This window comes from Penicillium psychrosexuale, assembly GCF_028828465.1.
Source record: "Penicillium psychrosexuale strain IBT 29551 chromosome Unknown utg000004l, whole genome shotgun sequence".
NCBI lineage: Eukaryota > Fungi > Ascomycota > Eurotiomycetes > Eurotiales > Aspergillaceae > Penicillium > Penicillium psychrosexuale.
In genome coordinates, this window is record NW_026643189.1 from 511655 (window position 1) to 533161 (window position 21507).

At 49.6% G+C, this 21507-nt stretch overlaps 6 protein-coding genes across 6 annotated transcripts; 2 read left to right on the plus strand and 4 right to left on the minus strand.

The window, feature by feature from the left end:
* Nucleotides 1–1493: 1493 nt before the first annotated feature.
* N7518_006000 (putative importin beta-2 subunit) lies at nucleotides 1494–4474 on the minus strand (the record flags this gene model as incomplete). The annotated part of the gene is made up of 3 exons (XM_057186927.1): nucleotides 1494–1595; nucleotides 1651–4263; nucleotides 4373–4474. 3 exons carry the CDS (start codon nucleotides 4472–4474, stop codon nucleotides 1494–1496), a joined length of 2817 nt encoding a protein of 938 aa, XP_057038630.1.
* Nucleotides 4475–5235: 761 nt separating this feature from the next.
* Nucleotides 5236–8224, minus strand: N7518_006001 (uncharacterized protein; the record flags this gene model as incomplete). The annotated part of the gene is made up of 3 exons (XM_057186928.1): nucleotides 5236–7161; nucleotides 7224–7945; nucleotides 8008–8224. The coding sequence occupies 3 exons, from the start codon at nucleotides 8222–8224 to the stop codon at nucleotides 5236–5238; spliced, it is 2865 nt and encodes a 954-aa protein (XP_057038631.1).
* Nucleotides 8225–8780: 556 nt separating this feature from the next.
* Nucleotides 8781–10243, minus strand: N7518_006002 (DUF803 domain membrane protein; the record flags this gene model as incomplete). Its single annotated transcript, XM_057186929.1, has 6 exons — nucleotides 8781–9231; nucleotides 9288–9579; nucleotides 9633–9793; nucleotides 9850–9940; nucleotides 9996–10086; nucleotides 10166–10243. The coding sequence occupies 6 exons, from the start codon at nucleotides 10241–10243 to the stop codon at nucleotides 8781–8783; spliced, it is 1164 nt and encodes a 387-aa protein (XP_057038632.1).
* Nucleotides 10244–12010: 1767 nt separating this feature from the next.
* On the minus strand, nucleotides 12011–14544 carry N7518_006003 (uncharacterized protein; the record flags this gene model as incomplete). The annotated part of the gene is made up of 2 exons (XM_057186930.1): nucleotides 12011–13432; nucleotides 13489–14544. The coding sequence occupies 2 exons, from the start codon at nucleotides 14542–14544 to the stop codon at nucleotides 12011–12013; spliced, it is 2478 nt and encodes an 825-aa protein (XP_057038633.1).
* Nucleotides 14545–14993: 449 nt separating this feature from the next.
* N7518_006004 (coatomer subunit delta) lies at nucleotides 14994–16705 on the plus strand (the record flags this gene model as incomplete). The annotated part of the gene is made up of 4 exons (XM_057186931.1): nucleotides 14994–14996; nucleotides 15053–15496; nucleotides 15547–15743; nucleotides 15802–16705. 4 exons carry the CDS (start codon nucleotides 14994–14996, stop codon nucleotides 16703–16705), a joined length of 1548 nt encoding a protein of 515 aa, XP_057038634.1.
* Nucleotides 16706–17925: 1220 nt separating this feature from the next.
* On the plus strand, nucleotides 17926–20860 carry N7518_006005 (CeGAL family transcription factor; the record flags this gene model as incomplete). Its single annotated transcript, XM_057186932.1, has 5 exons — nucleotides 17926–18021; nucleotides 18078–18328; nucleotides 18395–18506; nucleotides 18555–19330; nucleotides 19387–20860. The coding sequence occupies 5 exons, from the start codon at nucleotides 17926–17928 to the stop codon at nucleotides 20858–20860; spliced, it is 2709 nt and encodes a 902-aa protein (XP_057038635.1).
* Between the last annotated feature and the right edge of the window lie 647 nt (nucleotides 20861–21507).

Genomic DNA, 21507 nt, shown 5'->3' on the forward strand with positions numbered 1-21507 from the left:
TTTAAATCCCAGGGTGAGATAAGGTGGGGTCGGTTTCCGAGTTCGTGAAAAAGAGTAGTTAAGGGAAAGGCTCGCGTCTTGGTATTTCGGGCGGTTTTTGTCTGAGCGGCCAATCGGGGGGAGGGTGTTTGTTGGTTTCGACTGCCGAGTTAATTATAACGCGCCAGTTAGGCGAGAGCCGGGAATTGGATATTACTGGTTATCTTTTTATTTATCTTTTCGCTAGTTACGGTTATCTTGCTGCTTACTATGAAGGAATGAAGGATTCGTGGTGGGTTTGGGCTGGTTTGGTTGGGACTTAGGGCTTGATGGTATATTATATCGTATTGGTAGCAGAGGTCTATTGGATTCTTGTTCTTGATTCTTGATCTATTCTTACAGATTGGTGATGTATATGTTGGATGTGGTATACATCTACTAGGTTATTAATAGCAAGTAACTAACAACAAAGTACTTAACTAACTACTCTGAACTTACCGTGCATGCTGTCTGCATCCAAAAATAAACCTGCAGCTGGTCGGAGATTGCCAGGGTCCTGCTGATCTTTATTTTGCCTTGCTTTTTCTCCATCCACTCCCGGTTCAAGGTTAGCGAGTCGATCTTGGTATGTGCTCTTGATTTCCTGGGGCCGGGGATATGTGGACGGAATAGGTGTGATATTCGCTGGCACTGTTCAGCTTTGTTTTCCTAGAGGCAGATAGGAGTGCTAACGTAGAATTCTAGGTAACTGGCTTTAATTTAGTTAGCTGGGGTTGCAATGTTTGGTTTGTCTATACATGGCGAACCTAGCACCGTCAAGGACAACCCTGATAATCACAATGATACTTGCTAGCAATTTTACGATCTTACTACCCGAAAGATATTTATTCTAGTTAGTGAGACCGCATGTTAAATATAGCTGGAAAAGATACCTAGGAGAGCGCCAAACGCCTCAATAAGATGCTTGAAACTATAGGCTACTGCAACATGCTAAACTCTACATGCCAGACTCTCAGAATATTGTTTGAGATCTTCATTAACGACGAAGACCTATCTATCTAGGTATCTATCTAAAGGGGGGGATATGAATATGCCACGCAAAAAACCCCCAAACCAGCGCTGAGAAAACAAAAAAACCAAAAAAAAATGAAGCAACCTATGAGCCAGCCCTGACTTGATGATGCCTATGCACAAAGAATGCAAAATAAGAATCAAGAAGAAAGCAAAGTCAACGAAATAGAAATCATAAAGGGTCATGCGTGCCCCTGTTGCAATCATGAGATGTAACGTAAAAAAACAGCTAAATCGCAGATGCTCCTTCCCATGGTTTTGCCCCCCCCCCCTTTCTCCCTCCTCTTTCTATTAACGTGAAATTCCGGCCGCTGACCCCCTATTTACTAATCCCCCGGGTATCCCTCGTCTCTCTTCCCTAACCTGACCCCGCCCGATTCGAGACGGAAGTGGACATAACCCGACATCCCGGTCGAGATCTAAGTAGAATCACCAAGTTCGACTTAGACTTGGTATACGGTGCGTAGTGTCTGGGCCACGGCCGGGGGGAGCTGGCCAAGGAAGTTGCTGAAGTCAGGGATCAAGGTCTTATATCCCTGAAGAACCTATTTGTACATCTTGGTTAGTGGCATGTGACTCAACTAGGGAAAATATTCTTACCTGCTGGAAAGACACCTGGATGTCCCGGTACTCTTCCTGTGCGAGTGAGCGGGCGGGGAACGAGGCAATGGCCTGGAAATAGTCGAGGAGGCTCGACTCCATGGCCTGCGGGTTCTTCATCACCACCTGGTTGAATCCGAGGAAGGCGGAAGCCTTTTCACGCGTGAAATCAATCTTGTCCATTGACTTCAGGAAAGGTCCAGAGCACTCGCTCAAATGGGGCGCAATCTGGTCCGCGCAGCAGAATCCCAATCGTCCCAGCGCCATCGCGGCGTTTTCGTTCACCGAATCGATGATTTCCTCGTTAATGATAATTGCAAAGAGCCCTTGGTATAGTTGCTCGGTGTAGGGCGCAAGCGCGGCATTCTCGTGGACGGCGATCTCGCCGCACGACCAACACGCGTTGTTCAGAACACTGAAGCCCGTGTGACGATCATCATCGCGAATCAGATCCAAGTCAAGCTGCTTGATCAAAACTGGGGTAAGGGTGGGAAGGAAGGGCTCCAACTGAGGGAAAATGCTGATGGCGCAGTCTCCCAGTAAAGCATATGTTGATTGACGGACTTCATAGTTTGGATCCTCCATGCAGTAGCGAAGGAGCTCGAAGAAAGACGGCTGTGAAGTACTCACAAGCTCGCCGCTCTTTTGTGGGTCGATGGCCTGAATGATTGCACTAAGAAGATCAATGCTAGTAACAAGGAAGTCCTTGTCAGGCTCGTCGGCCGCGGCATGTGTCGGTTGAATAGAAGCTTGCAAATTTCCGTAAATAATCTTCATGCAGCGACCGAAGAGAGGCGGCGCGAATTGGGCAAATGCATCGCCATAGGCTGCAGAGATATATCCGAGGCATTCAAGCAACGGGAAGAGCTCTCGGGAATCATCAGAAATGTAGTTATAGCGACCGATGAGGGCAGGCATCAAGATCTCAATTAGATGCGGCCTCGCCAGCTCGTTCATAACACACTCGGCGAGCGTCTGCACGCAATCATAAAGGATATACATGTTTCGGTCCTTGTACTTATTGAAGCACGCCACGAACTGGCGCAAGATAGGCTCGCAGTAGGGCGCTAGGTTATCCTCTGACTTCTCCTCCAGGCTAGCAAATGCCGATGCAGCAGCTTCTTGGACCTTCTTGTTGTTGTCCAACATGCGATGAAGTATACCTTCCATCATGGGCTCAAAGAATTGGGCTTTCTGAGCTGGGTCGCGGAGATGGGCTGCCCAACCGGAATAACGGGCCAAGCACCAGCAAGTGATTTGTCGCACAACAGGCTGTTCATCGTTGAGGAGTGAGATGAGGTAAGGGACCAATTCTGGGAGATGGGGAGTGATAGCGTCCATACAGCCATCTGCGACTGCGCCTAGTGTAAGAACAGCGGCTTCTCGATTCGGCCACTGCTCATGGCGCAGGGTTTCCATCAAATACGGCAAAAGGATTTCAAAGACAGGACCGTGGTAAACGGTGGAGAAAACATCGAGCGCAGCAGCAGAGCACTTGCGCAAAGTCCAGTTACCCGAGGGGTCATCTCCGAATTCCGAGTCCTCGATTTCACCTTCACTTAAGTCGTCCTCATCGTCTGTCTGTTGCTCGATGATGCGAGAGCCTTCCGGTTGTTCACCTGGCTTGGACATGTTTAGACGATCACCCTTCGATTTAGCAAACTGTGGCTTGAGATCCTCGGCGCGGTCCTCGGCGTCGGCATCGTCTTGCTCGTCCATCAACCGAGCCACCTCCTCCTCATCGTAGATCATGTTTTGAAGAAGAACCGGGATGATCTTGTGCATGTATGGCGCCAATTCGGCCTGCAATTGCTCTTGCTCTCCAGCACCAATCCAAAATTCGGCGGCGTCAAGTGCAAGCTCTGGGTCATCCTGGGATTGCTGCTGCATGATGATGTAGTTGACCAGTCCTTCCATATGCGGGGCCAACTTTTCCGGGGCAGTCTCCACAAGTTGCGAGAACGACTGGCACACCATTTGCCGGACTCTGGTATTTTCATCACCGGCAATCCTGAACAATTGCGAAAGGAACTGGTCGAGCGAGTCCATCAATGCCTGGGGTTTGAATGGCAAGAAAACGTGGATGGCGTTGAGAGCAGCAATCTGAATGCGCGAACTGTCGACCGAAATGAATTGTAGCAAGCTGGGAATGATGATATCTAGAGGACGTTGGCCCTGGTAGTCCCGGTCCAGGACCTTGCGGTTGTCCTCACAGACCTTGTACAACGCATCCATTGCAGCTTCTCTAGCCGACATGGGCACATCCCCGTTGGAATTAGCGACAGTCGTCAACAGCTCATTGACAATCTCAGGCCAGGCCAAAAGGCCTCCGTGAAGCACCATTGCGGTGATAATGTTACCGGCAGCTTTTGAGACATTGTGGTCGGTGTCGCGTAGTGTAACCAGAGCCGCGGATTTGATAAAGGCCAAGCTTTGAGGGGATATCGTGCTGTAAGCAAGAGCAATCTTTGTCTTGACGTTTACGGCGGCGGAAAATCGAACGGTAGGCCATTCATTCTCGTTAATTCCCGCTAGGGGAGCAGCTTGTGGACTGGAAAAGATATAGGTGATGTAATTGACGTAATCAGGAGAAGAGGTCGCTTGTGCAAGCATCTATTAACAAAAAAGTCCAACGTTAGTTTCCATCTTGGGGTAGTATATTGGCGATCGCAGTTGAGAGGAAGCTCAATAGGACCAAAAAAAAAAAAGGGAACACCGGTACCTGTTCTGCTTCTGCTCGGGCTGGAAGGTTAGTCCCATTGAGCGAATCGCGAAGGTAGCGAGCCAACTGCCTCAATGGCTCTTGCTGAGGTTGCCAATTCATCTTGTCTTAGGTGAAGACTCGATGCGACAGAGGTAGGTCAAAAGTGCGAGTAGCACAGGAGCCCCGCCGAAAATGTGGGAACGGGCCCCTTCGTTGCCCCAGATCAAAGAAACAAGACTGAAATCTGCGATCCGCTAAGGCAGATCCAGAAATAAGACGGGAAGTAATTGGCCAAAGAGATTTCGCAATAAGGTCGGAATCAGATCAGTTGTCGGGGACGACCTCAGACTGAGGGGTGTATGTGCTGCGGGCAGAAAAAAGGGATTGCTGAAGACGGTAGGCGGTCAGTCCGTTTAGGTGTAGACTTCAAGTCCAAGAAGGAGATGCGAAGAAAGGATAGTGTGCATTTCACATGATATTTGTGTGCACAATATCAGCCTGGGAATGGGAGTGGACGGTTAGAGTGTTGGATGAAGTTGAGGTTGAAGCTGAAGCTGACACCGCCAAAAATGTGACATGTTGACCAGCAGTACAGGATAGTAATAATTTCAGTGTCTCTCTCTAAGATACTATACTATCATGCTCTTACTCTCGAATCCCCAAGCAAATGGTTCCATGTTGTCTGTTCTATTGATCATATGTTTTCGAGATCGGTGACAGTTACGACACATCTAATACTATCAACATAATGCTAAGGAATATATGCAAAAAGACCTAAAGAAATAGCAATGACCTAAGATCCAATAACCTGGGAGTGAAAGCCATGTAACAGAAGAGGCGGAAGAGAAATCTCGTAACTCATCTCCATATCACAAATGCAATCACGCCCAAACCATCTTTTTAAGGTCATAAACCAGATATTCCAACCACCCAGTCCTCTTTCTCGCATCCGCCAAAGAGATAATATCAGACTGTTCAACCACAGAGACCGCCTCAGCTTTATCACCCTGACCCGCAAACATCGCCCGCTCGATATCCAAACAGACCGAGCGAATACGATCAATCTCGCGAACAGTCCCAGTAGTAGGCCCAAGCCGCGGACTAGCGACCGGATTCGACAGCGGCAAGCCCTTGAAAGCGACGAACCGCGTCGTCGCACGCTTGCTACCCCGCAGCCAGGAAACGAGGTCCCATTCACTGTTGGCGCTGGCGGTAGTCTCCAGCGTGCTGAGATCGACATCGCTCTGCAGGGACCGGGTGTTCACGCGGAGGGTGTTTGTGTCGCCGTCGCGGTAGACTATGACGAGACCGACGTTGGTCGCCTCGTCGGCTTGGCTATCTGTCAATATGGATGTAACGTATGTGCCGTAGTGGATGCGCTCGATGGAGCAGAGGGCGATGCGCTCAAAGGACAACACTTTGTCGGTCTCCCAGTCGAAGCGGCAGCTGTAGACTGCGGCATCGGTTAGGAGAAGGACTGATTCTTCGAATGGTAGGGTGCGAAGGGTGTTGGGTTGGCGGGGTGTCAGCATGGTCCAGCCACCTAGGAATTCTTCGGAGGGACTACTGATAACGATCTTGCAGCTTGTGTCAATGGCGTTCTGGCGGAGCTTTTGGACTGAGATTCCTGGATCGGTGGTCTGGAGCTGGATGGCGAACTCGTCAAAGACTTGGGTTGAGACGTTGCCTAGGAGGTAGTCGATACAAGCTTGAGAGAAGAAGTCGTTTACGATGTTATTGTAGTAGCGGGAGAGTGTCAGTCCCAAGTCGTTGAGGGCACCTCTGTAGTCTCGCTTGCGTGTACGGGTATAATCGCCCTTCAGGGCCGCGGTTGATGAATACTGCTTGGAGATGGCATCTCCGTTGTCGGCCCAGACCGTATTGAACCATTGGGTGGAAGAGTCACCACCAATATCAATGTCAATGCCTTCATTTTCCAGTTGACGCTCGAGGGCCCATTGGCCGAATGCACACTGGGCAACACCAGTGCGGTCTAGACAGTCCATGCAATTGGTTCTGATGATGCCCTTTTGGGTCTGCAGGATATCGTTGTCTGCGATGATGGTATAGCTGAACTCATTCAACGTGTCTTTCAGTCGGTCGACCAGGCGTGATACATTTTCGAACTTCATGCCCCGGCACTCGTTATGGAAGTCAAACCATTCAAGTTTCAATGGCTTACCATCGATCCCACCGGCGGCATTGAAGGCTTCGGTATATCGCTCGTATTGCTCTCCTAGCTTCAGTTCACCGGCTAGCTTGTCAATAAGAGAAACAGCCTGGATATTTCCATATCGTCGACTGAACTCTCGGAAGTGTCTAGTGAAAGCGAGGAGATTCGTTTCCGCAGAGTGATGGAGCACTGGAACTGGCTTCAAGGCATATGGCGACTGAGAGAAATAAAGAGGAACGGAACCCCGGACTTGCAAATATGAGTAGGCAGGGTGAGACGGGGTCCACTCCGGAACCGAGAGAATCTGCTCGGTTTCGACTGTGTTGGCTGTGTTGCCCTCATCATCGACACCGCGGCGCAGGTAACGAAGACCCGGTCGCTTGACAGACCGTCGAGAAACGATAGTCAAAAGATAATCACGTTTGCTAGCACCAGTCTCAACAGCTTCAGCCTCGTGTTTTTCACCGAGAATTCGGCCTTTCGCGAGTTCTGCTGAGTCCTTCGAAGGTTGTTTTTTTTCAGCACCAGCGATTGTGAATTCTCGTTGGCCAACAAAGCCTTGAACCAACGGGAGAACAAATCCATGAGCCCCATGGTCAATGAATTTGGTCATCAAATGTCTATTCCAAAAATACTGCCAACGAGTCAGCACGCCAATCTTCACAAACATACTACGAGTCCTCAGTTCGCACATACCAATGGATCCACAGCTTTATAAAGTGGAAGCTGATCTTTCCGAGCTTCCTGCACATGTAAACAGCGCGTAAGGTCATAATCATAAGCAAAGAAAAAATTATGCGATGCAAACAAAAGTTTCGTATAGCGAAGCAGTTTCGGCAGCAATTCCGAAGCCTGGTCAGATTTAGGCCGATCAGGTTCGCTCTGAGCCCCAGCCTCTTCAGACAGAGATTCATCCACAGCGTCGAGATTCACCTCACTACCATTACCCGAAGGAGGAGGGGTGGAGGCTTCGTCAAAGGGAGACTCCGACGCATCCTGCTCTTGAGTTCCGGGCCTGGGCAATCCCAGGTCTTTGCGCGATAGCCAATCGGCCGCGAATCTGCCAAAGCGGAACTTTTTCGCTATCACGTCTTCTGCGATACTGCCGACGCTGGTGCCGCGGACACGAGATGCATCGCGAGTGGGCGATGCGGGCGCGCTGCCGATCTCTGCTTCCGCATCGGCTCTGTCGGATTCCGTATCGGTCAGGTCCTCTTCATCGGAGGATTCGATGGTGGCTTCCTGTTGCGAGGATTCTTTCCTGGCCTGTGTGATTGCGCGGGAAGCATCGGCTTGCGATGAGATTGGAATGATCGCGACGTTGGTTACGGTGTAGATCGGGCGGCCTCGGATCTGCGCTACTTGCTGGCGCTGTGTGATGGAAACGAGAAATGAACTTGAAGCGACAGATAAGAGACCTGTAGCAGTAGCGCATTGCGGTTAGTTTCTATTTTGGTTTTCACTCAGCTCGTCAACATACCTACGAGACCGTAGGCCTCTAGCTCTAGGGCGTCCTTTCCGTTGAGGGGCTCCGAGCCGGAAGCGGGCAACGCTGTGATTGTGTTTGTCTTATAGTCGATGCGGATGGATGACGCTTCATTGTTACTACCGGTATGCCGCGACCCGCTGGCGTGAGGATGTAGGACCAGGCCGTCGACTGCGGCGACGATGGCCACTTTGCGCAATAAAGTGGGCATCGCGCAAGTTCCCCGCGTTCGAGGGGTATCACTCTGCCCTTCCAAGGTTGACGTCTATAGACCCCTCGCAGAGGTAGCCAAGAACAGGCAATAGTTTAAAGATGTTGGACTTGAAATTGCAAAAGCAAGAATCTCGGATGGGCATGTTCCATAAACAGCTGACCTGTAAATACATCATCGGCCCAGCCCCACCCAGATACGTCGCCAGTCTATTCTGCAGAAATCCAACTTGAACTATATACAAGCCTCTCGGCACGCCAGATCACCGGTAGAAAAAAAAAAAAAAAAAAAGGAAGTAGAAGAAGAAAGACATCAAATCCCAACCATCCAGAGAAACCCAGAGTCATATCCAGTCGTTCATACAGACATGTCCAGTGCCTGAGTTCGCCCGAGTTTCAATGCAACTCGGGCATATTCGGGGAACAGTAAAAATACAAGTGGAGATCAAGCCCGTGGAAGGGAAGCTTGCTAGCAGTCGATTGTGTAAAGACGAAGGAGAATCATTTCAAAGACCTCGATATAAGGCGAGGATTGGAAGACCTTGAGACATCCGCGATCAGAGCTGACTGTTCCGCTTCGTGTGCAGTGCAGTCTGCGTTTCCGTCCGCGGGAAAGTCGGGCCTGGCTCCCCATTACTTTCTGAGGTCAAGTTGTTCATGCCGATCCCGTTCTCCACATCGTATGCGTGTATGAGGCCTTCGCGGTCGCTGGTGCCATTGAAATATGCACTCGAGTCGCTTCGGCGGGACTGCATTGAGCGACGGGTCTGGAAACTCGTCATACCGTCTGTTGGCACTCCGTCCTCGTCAAGTTTTGAATTCACCATGCTGTGTCCATCCGGGTCATGTCGCGAGAGATTCAGGAGGTACACGCCGGTGAAGATGATGAGGAATCCACAGAGTAAAGATATGGTGTTGACGGCGTCGGTGGTGTTGAATCCCTTGAAGAGAATAAATGAGGCACAGAGAGTCGCGGTTGTGAAGGTGACATAGTAAAGTGGGTTCACGCTGTTTGAAGAATCATGTTAACTCACATCTCCATATTCCTTGATGTCTGCACTCACATCGAAGTCGAGAAAGAGTTCAATGCCTTGTTGAAGTAGTTCATCTGCGTCAGAATACAGAATCCGGTCACAATGGCAAAGACGTAGGTGGACGCGTGGACAAATTGGTTGTTGCCGCCAATGGTCAATTTCACTGCAATTCCAAAGGCCTTGACTGACATGACCGAAACCGATCCAACAGTGGAGCAAATCGAGATGTAGACGAGCGGATTCTTCTTGCCATAGACCGGCGCAACCCGGTAGATCATCAGAGTCGAGAAGATCGCAACTGCGACACAGTAGAGAAGGAACCCTGGTCGCAAAGTCAGCGGTAGTTTTCGGGCGACACCGATCAAGTCTTCGTACCTGGCTGGACCGCATATCCAAGAATCTCATCGACGGTCTCCACCTGCTTGTCTGGAGGCGCATGGAGAACGATGACGACCGATCCCAGCAAGCACAGCGCACAGCCTAATTTTCCTAATACACCAAGTATCTCGTTGAGGAAGTACGAACTCAAGACCGCACTGTGTTGTGTCGTGTCAGCTATGAGGCGAATGCACGGTATTGAAGAGACCCCTACCCGATGAGAACACTCAGCGCACCCAAGGGCGTCACCAGGATGGCAGGCGCAAAAGCGTAGGCAGCGAAATTTGCGACTTCGCCAAGAGCGACTATGAACCCGTTAGCATCTGGCGAAATGTCGAATCTGACGATTGGTTTCCGTACGTGTCACTATACCACCCCACCACACAGGACTCTTCAAATATGAGAAACCTTCGCCCTCAAATCCATGTCGTTCGGAGGCGTGCATCAAGCCCTGTATTCAGACGCATTAGCGACTCTGCTCCGACGATGATCGCTTTGGACCGAATCGCCGCGGTGTTTGTCTCGCACACTCGGAATCGAAGCGTCCGTTTCTGGAGGATGGGCACACCAACCTTTTTGGTGATCACAAAACTGGTACCGATGGCCATGGTCGATACAATGGCTAAAATAAGCCCGACATATCTATAATGGCGCAGCGCGCAACCATGTTAGAACTGACAAGCTTGCCGTCGTGGGCCAATTCGGCGGGTGGGAGCGACGCACTTATCTGGAAGCATCTTGAGTGATTCCTATCTTAGGAGCCGGGAGCTCCTACTGTCGAAAGACCTCCAGTGCCGGCAATGCGTCGGGGAATGAGCGAGAGACTCGGGTGAGCGAAGGAAGGGGTCGTGGTAATAGGCTAAAGGCTCGGGACTAGGGGGAGGCAAAGGGAGCGAATAAGGACAAAACAGAAAAACGAGCCAGCCCGAGATTTCTGATGAGTAAGGAGGATGTGAAGAAGGTAGTTAGGTGATGGCCAAGCAAGCCAGAAGCCAGAGATGTGCCTGCGTGCGGTGGGGTTCCGTTTCAAGCCCGATCGGGGGACGCGTAAGAGAACAACAGGGCTAGAGGGCTTGGGGAGGCGTAGGGAGGCTTTCCAAGGTTCAAGTGCCGTGTTGCAGTGCTTTAGGTAATTTTTAATCTTAATTTCCCTTTGCATTCTGGAGTTTTATATAAAATATGCAGAGATCGAGGTAGATTGAAATAGGTGGCCCCAACTCCGTACTATTTAACTATGTTGTACATATGACTCTATTTATCCTCTATTTAGTGCATTACTATCGACACAACACTACCATGTGTCACCTTCTGTCCCCAGGTTCTACCTAGAGGTAAAAGCAGTAGTCCAGTAACTAGTCAACAGCGTATCTTTGTATCTTTGTATTTATTAAATATGGACCCTGAAATGAGGCCAAGACCGGCGTTTCAGCCCGCCGAATGCGGCGTAGGTTTCTATACTTAGCCTGGAATCCCTAGAGAACTCCAGTTTAGACCCATAGCATGACATCGTCTTGCGTGGCTGAATTAATATAGAATTGAATGTAAAAATAAACCATCCGCATGGAGTATTAACATACAATAGCGTACAATCTACATCGTACATATAGACTATAGTTCCATATACCTGCAAAACATACGGAGTACATGTACATCTATTCTACACTATGCCGACCCGCTCTCCCCGGAATGTTTCTCATTTGGGCCCCATAACTAAATAAGCGAAATTAGCTAATTCAAATCTGGGGGTAAGAGATCCGACATTTCGATTCCTCTTAATTTATACTTGAGATTTACAAGTTGAGACGTCTGAGAACTAAAAGATGTGGGTAAAATTCATTGGTAGAATACTACAACCACGTGGACTAGCCCATCGCGCCGATACGCCAGACCCTAAGGAAATGCATCGAAAAGCACGCAGCCCAAACGGGCACCCATGAACACCGAAAACAAAGATTTTGGCCGAAGACCGGCAGTGGTATCTTGAATCGCAATGGGGAAAGAGTCAAAGGACAAAAAAGAAAGAAACGCAGGAATTGATCACGGGCAATTGAATGATGTCTCCAGAGTTGAGAGCACCGGGGTTTGATCCAGATGCGGGATGGAAAAAGAGAAAGCGCATACCCCGAGAAAGTTGAAGGCGTGCGCTGCGCGTACTGGGGAAAGGGGTCGACATACCTGTTTCGGTTAGTAGTGAAACGAGACACTGCGTCCATCGATCGAGGTCGTTGCTGGCAAGTATGGTTAACAGTATGGCGGAGGGTAATGGGTCTCGTGGGACAAGTCATCAAAGGTCAGACTCGCTGGACACCAGACATGACGAATGAGAAAAGATTGGAGAAATTCTCCAGGAGGAAAGAAAAAAATGGGAGCATAGTTTACGAAGAGCGGCGACGTTTGGTGTCAACGGTGCTTTCCACCAAGTCCCAGTCATCTTCATCTTCACGGGGCCGTTTAGAAGACGAGTTCGGGTGGGTTTCGGCGTCTGTCGAGGAAGGATCTGTTCCAACCAACTCTACAGCCTCCGACTCTTCAAAATTGGTGTCATAGTCGCCAAAATGGTTCTCGTCAAACTCGTGATCGACACCCCCATTATCAGCTGCAACAGGGGCATCCAGTTCATCCTCTGGCTCGTCGTAGTCTATGCCCTCAAAGTGATCAAGGGTATCGTTCTCTGTATCTCTCGGGGGAGTCTGCATCAGGTCTACAGCGATTCCAAGTAAATCATCTGCAGGCTCTGGTGTTTTCTCCTTCTTGTCAGAGGTGTCATGCAAGCCGCTGTCAAGGGGCGGTGCCGGCTGGTCATGGGAAAAGTGCTTTGTTTCATCACGCAGGGTAGTTTCCGAGACAACTTCGTCTGTCGGCGGGGCATCTAACTCATCTGTGTCCTCCTCATCAAAGACAGGCGCCTGATCGGCTGGTTCTTGAGCATCATCAGCATTTTCACTGCCAGTGATATCATTTTGGAAAGCCTCTAAATCTTCGACCGGGTCATCCTCATAATATTCGTCGTCCCCCAGATCATCGTTCTCGGCGTTCTCTCCGTAATAGTGACCATTGTCGTTTTCATCTGTAACGGCGTTCGCAGATACTTCCAAAGGGGCATGCTCGGTATGCTCTTGAATCTCGCTTGCGCCAGGCAGTGCAGCTAACGTGGCAGTAGAATCACTCTGCCGGCCCTCGGAATCATAGTTCTCTTCGTTGATATCGCCATCGCCATGATCGTATTCCTGATATTGGTCTGTTTCGAGATGGCGAGACACATCAAAGTGATCTGACTCTGTGTTCTCGGGCTGGGCTGGATGAGATTCAGACTCACGTGCGGCCTCGGCACTCCGCTCCCTGGAGGTAGATCTATCCTCGTCCTGCGCATGCACAATCTCTGATTGAGCACCAGAGACAGCTTCGGGCTGGGCCTGAGGATGTTCGCCATCCAGCGCCTGATCTTCTCCAGGTGCTGGAGCCGTTTGCACTTCCGTAGTTGATAGCTCTTTTTGGGCCTCATTTGTGTAGTAGAGTTCATCTTCATGCTCCTCAGCCCCATGGGTAACAAGATCCCCCTCGGAACCTGGCTCGCCTTCATCATATTCATCCCAAGATTGAAGTTCGGAATGAAGTTCAGAAAGTTTCTTGCCTTCCATTGCAGCGTCATTGAGATCTGCGATCTCGGCCGGGAACGCACGCTTGGTGCTCAGTGTAAGGTAGAGGGCTTCGGGGTCGGTAGTGCCATCGTTACGACAAAGTCTGAGGTACAGATCTAGGATCTGATGCAAGGTTACCTGGGATGTATGGATCGAGTCCTGATAGGATGAGTCAGTACGTTTGCCAGTAGGGGGATAATTAAGAGAGTACTTACCTCTGTTATTTGGATACCGAGAGTGTCAATATCGATGACCAAAACCTCATTGCCTGCCATGGTTTTTTGAAGCACCTGGCGTAGAGCCTTGAAGATTTGACCAACGTTGTCGTAAGCCAAAGCTTCATCTTCAATGAAGAATGTATCCGACAAGTCTCCCTCGAGGGGAGGGAACAGGGCGATCTCGCAATCCTGGTAGAGAATTTTGACGGGATGAAGAGGTTCATCCATGTATGTGACCTGTTGGGGCGAGTGCTCTTCATCTGCAACCTGGTGATTTTCCTCAGACACAGGCTGCGCCTCTGGGTGCGCTGCGTCATCGTGGGAATCTTCGGCGGAATGTTTGATTTGACTGGTCTCCGGGTCTTCGTTGGGAACTTGCGTTACCTCAGCCTCTGTCAAAGGAGACTTTGATGTCTCGTTAGCCTCTTCACCAAGCTCTGCCTTTTCATTATGGCTGCCGGTTTCGGTACTGATGGCATTTCCGGATGGTTCCTCGGTAAGGTCATCAGCAGCCGTGCTCAGGTGGGTCTGGGTGTCTTGGCCTTCAATTTCAGAAACCTGGGCTTTGTCTGAAACTGGGGCAAGTCCCGCAGAGTCGCTTAAGCCTTGAGGTGCTGCTTCGAGAAGTTCCACGGATGTGACTGTGATATCCTCCTTAATGGGGCTGGCAGCATCTTCACTGCTGCCGGCAGGTTCAAGATGAATGATAGGGGTGGCAATATTAACATCTTCCACCTGATCGGCTTCAATCATTTCTTCCTCATATGGCTCTTCCTCAAATTGCACGTCAATATCGTTGTCTTCATCGGCGTAGTTGTCAGCGTCGATCATCGACCCTTCGGAGGGTTCATCGGCCATGTCGGCATCGTAGATCGCGTCATTGTTGAGTTCATTAGGCTGAGAAGTATTTGTAAATTCCTCTGCGCCCATCATATCGCTATCCATGTTCGAGACATGGTCCTCCATGAGGTCGATGTCGATATCGAAATCATCAGCCGGCCCTTGGTAGGGCGAGGCCATCTCCATAGAATCACCCGTAGCGGGGGCTTCCATTGTGGGGTAGGCGATCAAGGGAGCTGTTGTCATAGCAAGTAAACGCGTGAAAATGAGATCTTGGGTCGTATTGGAAACTTCAGCAATGACGTTCCATGAACGCGGTTGAAGTGGGGTTTGAGAGTGAAAGAGAAAAGTTTCCTCGGCGATACGCAGAGTGAAATATTACGAGTAATAGCAAGAGAGATGATGAACTGAGTGTTGGTGGGGATTTCAACGCGCGGGAAAAGATGAAGTGAAGAGAAAGAAAGTATCTGGTCGACGACTAAGCGAAGTGAATGCACGGGCCAACCATCGCCGAAGTGAACAGAGTAGCTCCCTACCGCCGCCAACCAACATCAGGGCCTACGCTTCCAGTCAACCCTACGCTTCTCTATCACTTTCTGTACTCTTTTCTTTGATCACTCTTTTATTGTCATTTGTGTGCCCCCTCTGTGCTGTTTTTCACCATGGTAAGCCCTTGTTTTAATCTAATCCGCGGGGAATTGGACTAATCAACACACAACAGGTTGTTCTCGCAGCGTCGATATGCACCCGTGGAGGTAAAGCGGTTCTCTCGCGCCAGTTCCGAGAGATCTCTCGCTCCCGAATTGAAGCCCTTCTCGCCTCCTTCCCTAAGCTGGCAGACTCCGGAACCCAGCATACCACTGTCGAGCAAGACAACGTGCGCTTCGTGTACCAACCATTGGACGAGTTGTATATCGTGCTGATCACCAACCGTCAATCAAACATTCTCCAAGACATCGACAGTCTCCATCTCTTTGCGCAAGTCACCACCAGCATCTGCAAGAGCCTAGACGAGCGGGAGATTCTTCGCAATGCCTTTGAGCTCCTGAGTGCGTTTGATGAATTGGTAACTATGGGATACCGGGAGAACCTTTCTCTCACTCAGATCAAGACCTTCCTGGAAATGGAGAGTCATGAGGAGAGAATCCAGGAAATCATTGAGCGGGTATGTGGAATCACCAGTGAAGTTAGTTCATGGCTGACATACATTGATAGAACAAAGAGCTGGAGGCTAGCGAGGAGCGCAAGAGAAAGGCGAAGCAGCTGGAAATGCAACGCAAAGAGGCTGCTCGCACAGGTCGCGCCGCCGCCCCAAGAACCCCAACCTACCCCGTCTACACGCCCCCAGCGCGCCCCTCCGTGCCTGACAGCTATGATTCATACGAGGCCGAGAAGAAACAGTCCTTTTCCAAGTACGTTTGGTTTTCTAATTTCACGTTGAGAAACTACTGCTGACTGCGTGATAACTAGGCCCATTCCCACCCGCGGCAAGGGCATGCAACTGGGCAAGAAATCAAAGGCAACGGATATCTACGAGAAGGTCCGGGGTGATATGGGGCCCGAAATTGAAGAGGAGAGCCCATTGGTGGCTGCACGAACTTCGGCTCCAGTGCATGACATTCCCTCGGCCCGCGAGTCTCTCCAGGCGGATCGGGAGCCCATCCAACTCACAATCGCCGAGACCATCTCAGCCACACTTACTCGGGAGGGAGCCTTGAAATCTTTCGAGGTCAAGGGTGACATGCAACTCCGTATCAGTGATCCCTCACTCACCAAAATCCGACTCGACTGCCAGGCTATTCCCACACATGGCGCACAGTTCCGCACTCACCCTAATGTCGACAAAGCTCTCTTCAACAACTCTTCGGTCATCCAACTGAAGGACACTACCAAGCGCTTCCCTGCCAACAACTCTATCGGAGTTCTCCGGTGGCGTGTTGCCAGTTCGGCTGATAATGCCGATATTCTTCCAATCACATTCACCGTTTGGGTAAACAAGGGCTCTGACTCCACCACTGTGACTGTGGAGTATGAGCTCACGGGCGACGATAGTCTCCGCGATGTGGTCGTCACCATTCCATATGGCACGACCGAGCCTGCTGTATCTAGCTTTGATGCGGTCTACGAGGTCTCCGGTGACAGTCTGGACTGGAACCTAGGCACTGTTGATCAGTCGAATGCCTCTGGCAGCTTTGAGTTCGAGGCAATTGATGCTGACGAGAATGAATTCTTCCCGATGAGTGTCCACTTCACGAAGACCAAGCCTTTCGTGGATGTCGACATCAACAATGTTTCCCTACTGGATATGGAGGGTGAAGGTGTTGCATTCTCGAAGGAAGTTCGCAGTGTTGCAGACAACTTCCTCATTGAGTAAAAATGGGCATGGACTACTGTATAGAGTTCCTAATGATGTTCGGATCGTGTTCTTTACTTCCAAGATCGTGTTAAGCCAATTCCTTTTTAACTTTTATTAATATAAGTTCGAAACATCCATAACTGTAGTTCATTTTCTAAATTGTTAGGGTTGCCTGACAAACCAGGCCCTATTTGAAGGCTATAATCATCACGTAATGGGACGTCAGGATTATCTCGCAGAGCAAAAAGACGGGGTACGTACACACACGAGACATGGTGAGAATTGCCGTCAAGCTTTCTCTTCCCTTTCCGAATGTGTCCTGGCCTGAATGCCAACCAGGGACGAACCAACGTCAAATGTGGCGCCACCAGACGTCAGATTGACTTCGAAGAGGTCTGGGCCTGGATGTTATTTAGTAGGTGTTTACTATTTACTACTGGTCTATATAACCTTTCTGAAGCTGCAATGCTGTATGTTCAATGTTTTACGTGGAATTTGCTACATACAACTTCAATTGCAGAACAGCCTGAGGTTGAAGGCGTTGTTGACTCTGTATAAGTAGCTTACATCCTCTTTCATCCGATCCTTGGTCACTACATCGGAGTCCAGAGCTAGTCGGTACTAACAACCGAAAGCTGACCCTCAACAATGGATCACCGGGGGAGGTAGTCTGATGGTTAAGCCAATACCTCAGGCTCTCTCTGGAGTAAGCATGTTTGGTTGATGGCAAATAGTGGTCAATAACCAAAAGAAGATATTTTGCTCATGAAAACGTTGACCTATTCTCCCCATGCCCTACAAGGACACTTGAGGCAAATCGACCATCCCTAATATGTGGACTGGTAGCCAATAATGCGCCGTTGACTTACCCTAAACGAGCATGGCATGTCATCACAGAGTATCTATCGAGCTTGACCAGCTTAAGATTCCCAACGGTGCCCGAAAACCCGAACCTTTCTTCTCCTTCGTCCTTCCCCGATCTATGTTTCTCATAGGTCAGATCCTGGGGTGTTTTATAAAATCCAACCTTCCTTCTCGTCTTCACATTGTGACTATTTGATTTCACAGATGTCACTGCATCCAATTGGTCAATTTCTGATATTGTCATTTCAATATATATCAAAATCTTTTGGGACCTAGACATTGTCCTTTACTCATCCAAGTAAGTAAAGAATGAAGATATAGTTGCGAATTCTACTGACACTAAGCGATCAGCTTCAATCTTTGTATGGTTCACCATGAGTAATATTCTATTTCCCTCATGGAATGAGCAACAGAGCCTCTTCAAATTATCATGCACTGATGCAGACACGTGTAATCAGTTGTCCAGTGTGGTAAGTGTGAAATCATGATCTAAGCTAAGGAGTATGATCTGATAAAGCATCTATAGGATAACCCAGTCTCTCATCTCCAAGGTGAATCTGAAGTTGGCAAGAAAATGGCTATCCCGCGACTAGCGGAAGGAGCCGAATCTGCCTTCACCTCTCCTGGCAGGTTTCACCGTCGACACGTTCGTCGAGCATGCGAGTCTTGCAGACAACGGAAGACAAAGTGCACCGGAGACAAGTCCGGATGCCGCAACTGTCGAGAGGCTGGAATCATCTGCTGCTATACCGATGGCAAGCGGGAAAAGTCCAAGCGGTATGGGCCAATATATAGCGCACCGTCATTACAAGAGCTGACGTCTATGATTGACTAAAAAAAAAGACAGTTGGCAAGCTTATCCGCAAAGGTGCAGGCATATGAAGATGTCATTAGCAAGCTGAGCAATCGTTTTGGCGTGTCTGATGAGCAACTCGTGAACATTGCCCTGGCAGCGGTATGAAGTTTAATCCACATCCGATGACTGTGTCTAATACCAACCCAGGAATCGGCCCCTGAGTTGGCATTCAACCCAGAAACATGCCTTGCAGCAGCTGGAGAACGAAGGATCTCATGGCATGCGGGTTCTGAGCCACCATCCTCCCGCGCATCATCCGTTAGTCCTCTTGAATGTGGCGACCAAACAGAGGAGGACTTCAACAGGGATGAAACTGCACGAGCAACGGGTTTCATTGGAAAAAGCTCCGAGATCACTTGGCTCCAAAGGCTTAGCAAAGAAGTCAACAGTGAATGTGAGGCCTGGCCGTCAACTCTTCCCAACACAGATGACGACAACGGTCTGCCCTCTCCAACTCTGACTCCTCGACCGGAGAATCCAAGCGAGCCATGGGTGGTAGCTTCCAACTATTATCTTGATGATCTGGACATTCCGACTGCAGATCAAAGTGATATGTATGGAGTCCCATCCCGGGAGATGGCAGGCAAAATGCTCAATGCCTATCTAACTTCAGTGCATCCATCCTTCCCAATCATTGGGGTTTCAACCTTTGTCCCCCAATTCCAGGTCTTTTTCAGTCAACCTTCTCTCAAGCCAGGAAACAAGTGGCTCGCTATACTCAACCTGATTTTTGCCATTGCGGCTAAATATAAGCAGTTGACGAACTCGGACGCGAAGGAAGAGGATGATGACCACCAAATGTACTTTTCAAGGGCGCGGGCCTTGAGCTTGGAAGATCAAGTTCTCCATCATCCTGACCTACAGCAATTGCAAGTCGAGGGGCTTGCTTCATTCTATCTGGTGGCCTCGGGACATATCAATCGGTAAGTTGCCAAGCCTGCAAATCCCAATTATATACTCATAATATCGGCTCCTGCAGGGCCTGGAAACTCTCTGGAAGTGCAGTTCGAGGAGCGCTGGCTCTTGGATTGCACTTGCGCAACGTTGGTACGAGCATATCAGACACTTCCAAAGAGATACGCTACAGGGTATGGTGGTCATTGTATACGCTGGATCATCTACTTACTATCATGACTGGGCGTCCCTCGTGTATCATTGACAGCTCCTGCACCACACCAATGCCTGTTCCTTTTGATGAGAGTGATTTCCAAAAAGACGAAGTGGCTCGGCTGATAGGCACAGCTGTATTCCGTACATCCAGTGGTTCCGAGCGCATGCCCACCAACAACAGCGCAGAGGACCTAGAATCTGCGGCTGATTCTGATTCAAACGATTTTCCTGCTGAGGGCGAGAAAAAATTGAGCCGAGCAGAGTATCTCAAGAGTCTTCCGCCTTGCGCTTCACTTTACTTCTTGCAGTTGGCCTCCTTGACGAGCATTTCCAAGCGAATGGCAGTGAAACTCTACAGCCCAGAAGCGCTGCAGTCTCCATGGGCAAGCACTGAGTTTACCATCAAGAGCCTGATGCTTGAGATTGATTCATGGTTCTTGAATCTTCCTGCTGCATACGACTTTACCTCGACACAGACATCCCAATGCCCTATCAGCCAGCGAATGGGCCTCACCTTTCTCTTTTACAGCACCAAAATCGGAATCACTCGGCCGTGCCTCTGTCGCTTGGATCAACCCCCCTCCGAGGAGGACAAAACTTACGAGTTCTGCAACAAGACCGCGGCGGAATGTGTCGAGGCTGCATGCCACATGCTTACACTATTCCCGGACACCCCCGATGCAGTTCTGCTATACCGCATGTCGCCATGGTGGTGCACATTACATTATCTGATGCAGGCGGTCACTGTTCTCCTACTCGAGCTGGCATTCCGGGCACAGCATGTCCCCGAGAAAGCCACGATGGTCTCCAAAGCCGCAAAGAAAGCCCTGGACTGGCTGTCGACACTATCAAAAACCAACATGGCGTCTGAAAGAGCCTGGAAGCTTTGCGACGGATTCCTCCGCCGCCTGGCACCACATATTGGAATCAACGTGAATGATTTCCCTAGCACCGAAGACTCAGACTCCCTCTTCGATATCCCTGAAATCGCAAACTCCGCCGTGGCAGAAGAGCCAGCAGCCGAGGATGTGGCATTTGATCCATCTGCGACTATGCCCGCAGCAGTGGCGGTGGATGCTATCTCCGCCGAGCTGGACTCAATCACCTGCTCCGCTATGGATCAATCCAACACTCCTCTCGGCTTGTCTGAATCCTATAGTCTTGAGGCGCCGGATCTACTCGATCAGTTCATCAAACAAGAGAAGGATCTCTCGGGCCGGAGCTCGTATGACGAATGTTTCCCCTACGACCCAGCCACCGGCCAGATCACAGGCTCTTTCTTCCCCTCTGGTCCGAACATGGATCTTGACATGGGGTACTTCTGGGGTGATCCGGTATGTTGAACGGTTGATATCCATGTGATGAATGGACATACAAAAAAAAAGAAAAATCAAAATCAAAATGGACGCAGAATCAAATTGGAAAAATATCTCTGCAGTTATCTGGATCCGGGTTCTTTTCTTCTGTCGCTTCATTTGCATGCCATCAAAAGAAAGAAAATTCCACACCTGTCTTCATATAGACACTATAGAGAAAAGTGATTCTTGTTTCTCTGAACTTCTCCCAGACCATCTACAAGTCACAATTCGATACACGAGTTCATTGTCTTGTGGAAGCTGGTATACATTGTCTTGATTGATACTTAAACGCTTCATTCCATGTCTATTGGCATCTAAAGAAACATATACGATATTCTGTTATGTACACTAATATACATCGATCACTACAATCCAAGTCCATAGTCCACATATACTCCTCGCGTCCACAGAACCTCCAATGTTAAGCTCCTCCCAGAACCAGATCATCGAGTCCCATGTACTCCCAAGGTCTGGACATATATGCTGGAGCCAGCCGGAATGCACCCCTGGATCGAAAACGCGAAGTCTAGACCGGCCGAAACTGTTTCTTTTCTTCTTATTCTCTTGGATCATTCTGTCGTATTTCCGGACGCGCCGTTAGGGAGGCGACGGATTTCGTCATGGTGGGTTTT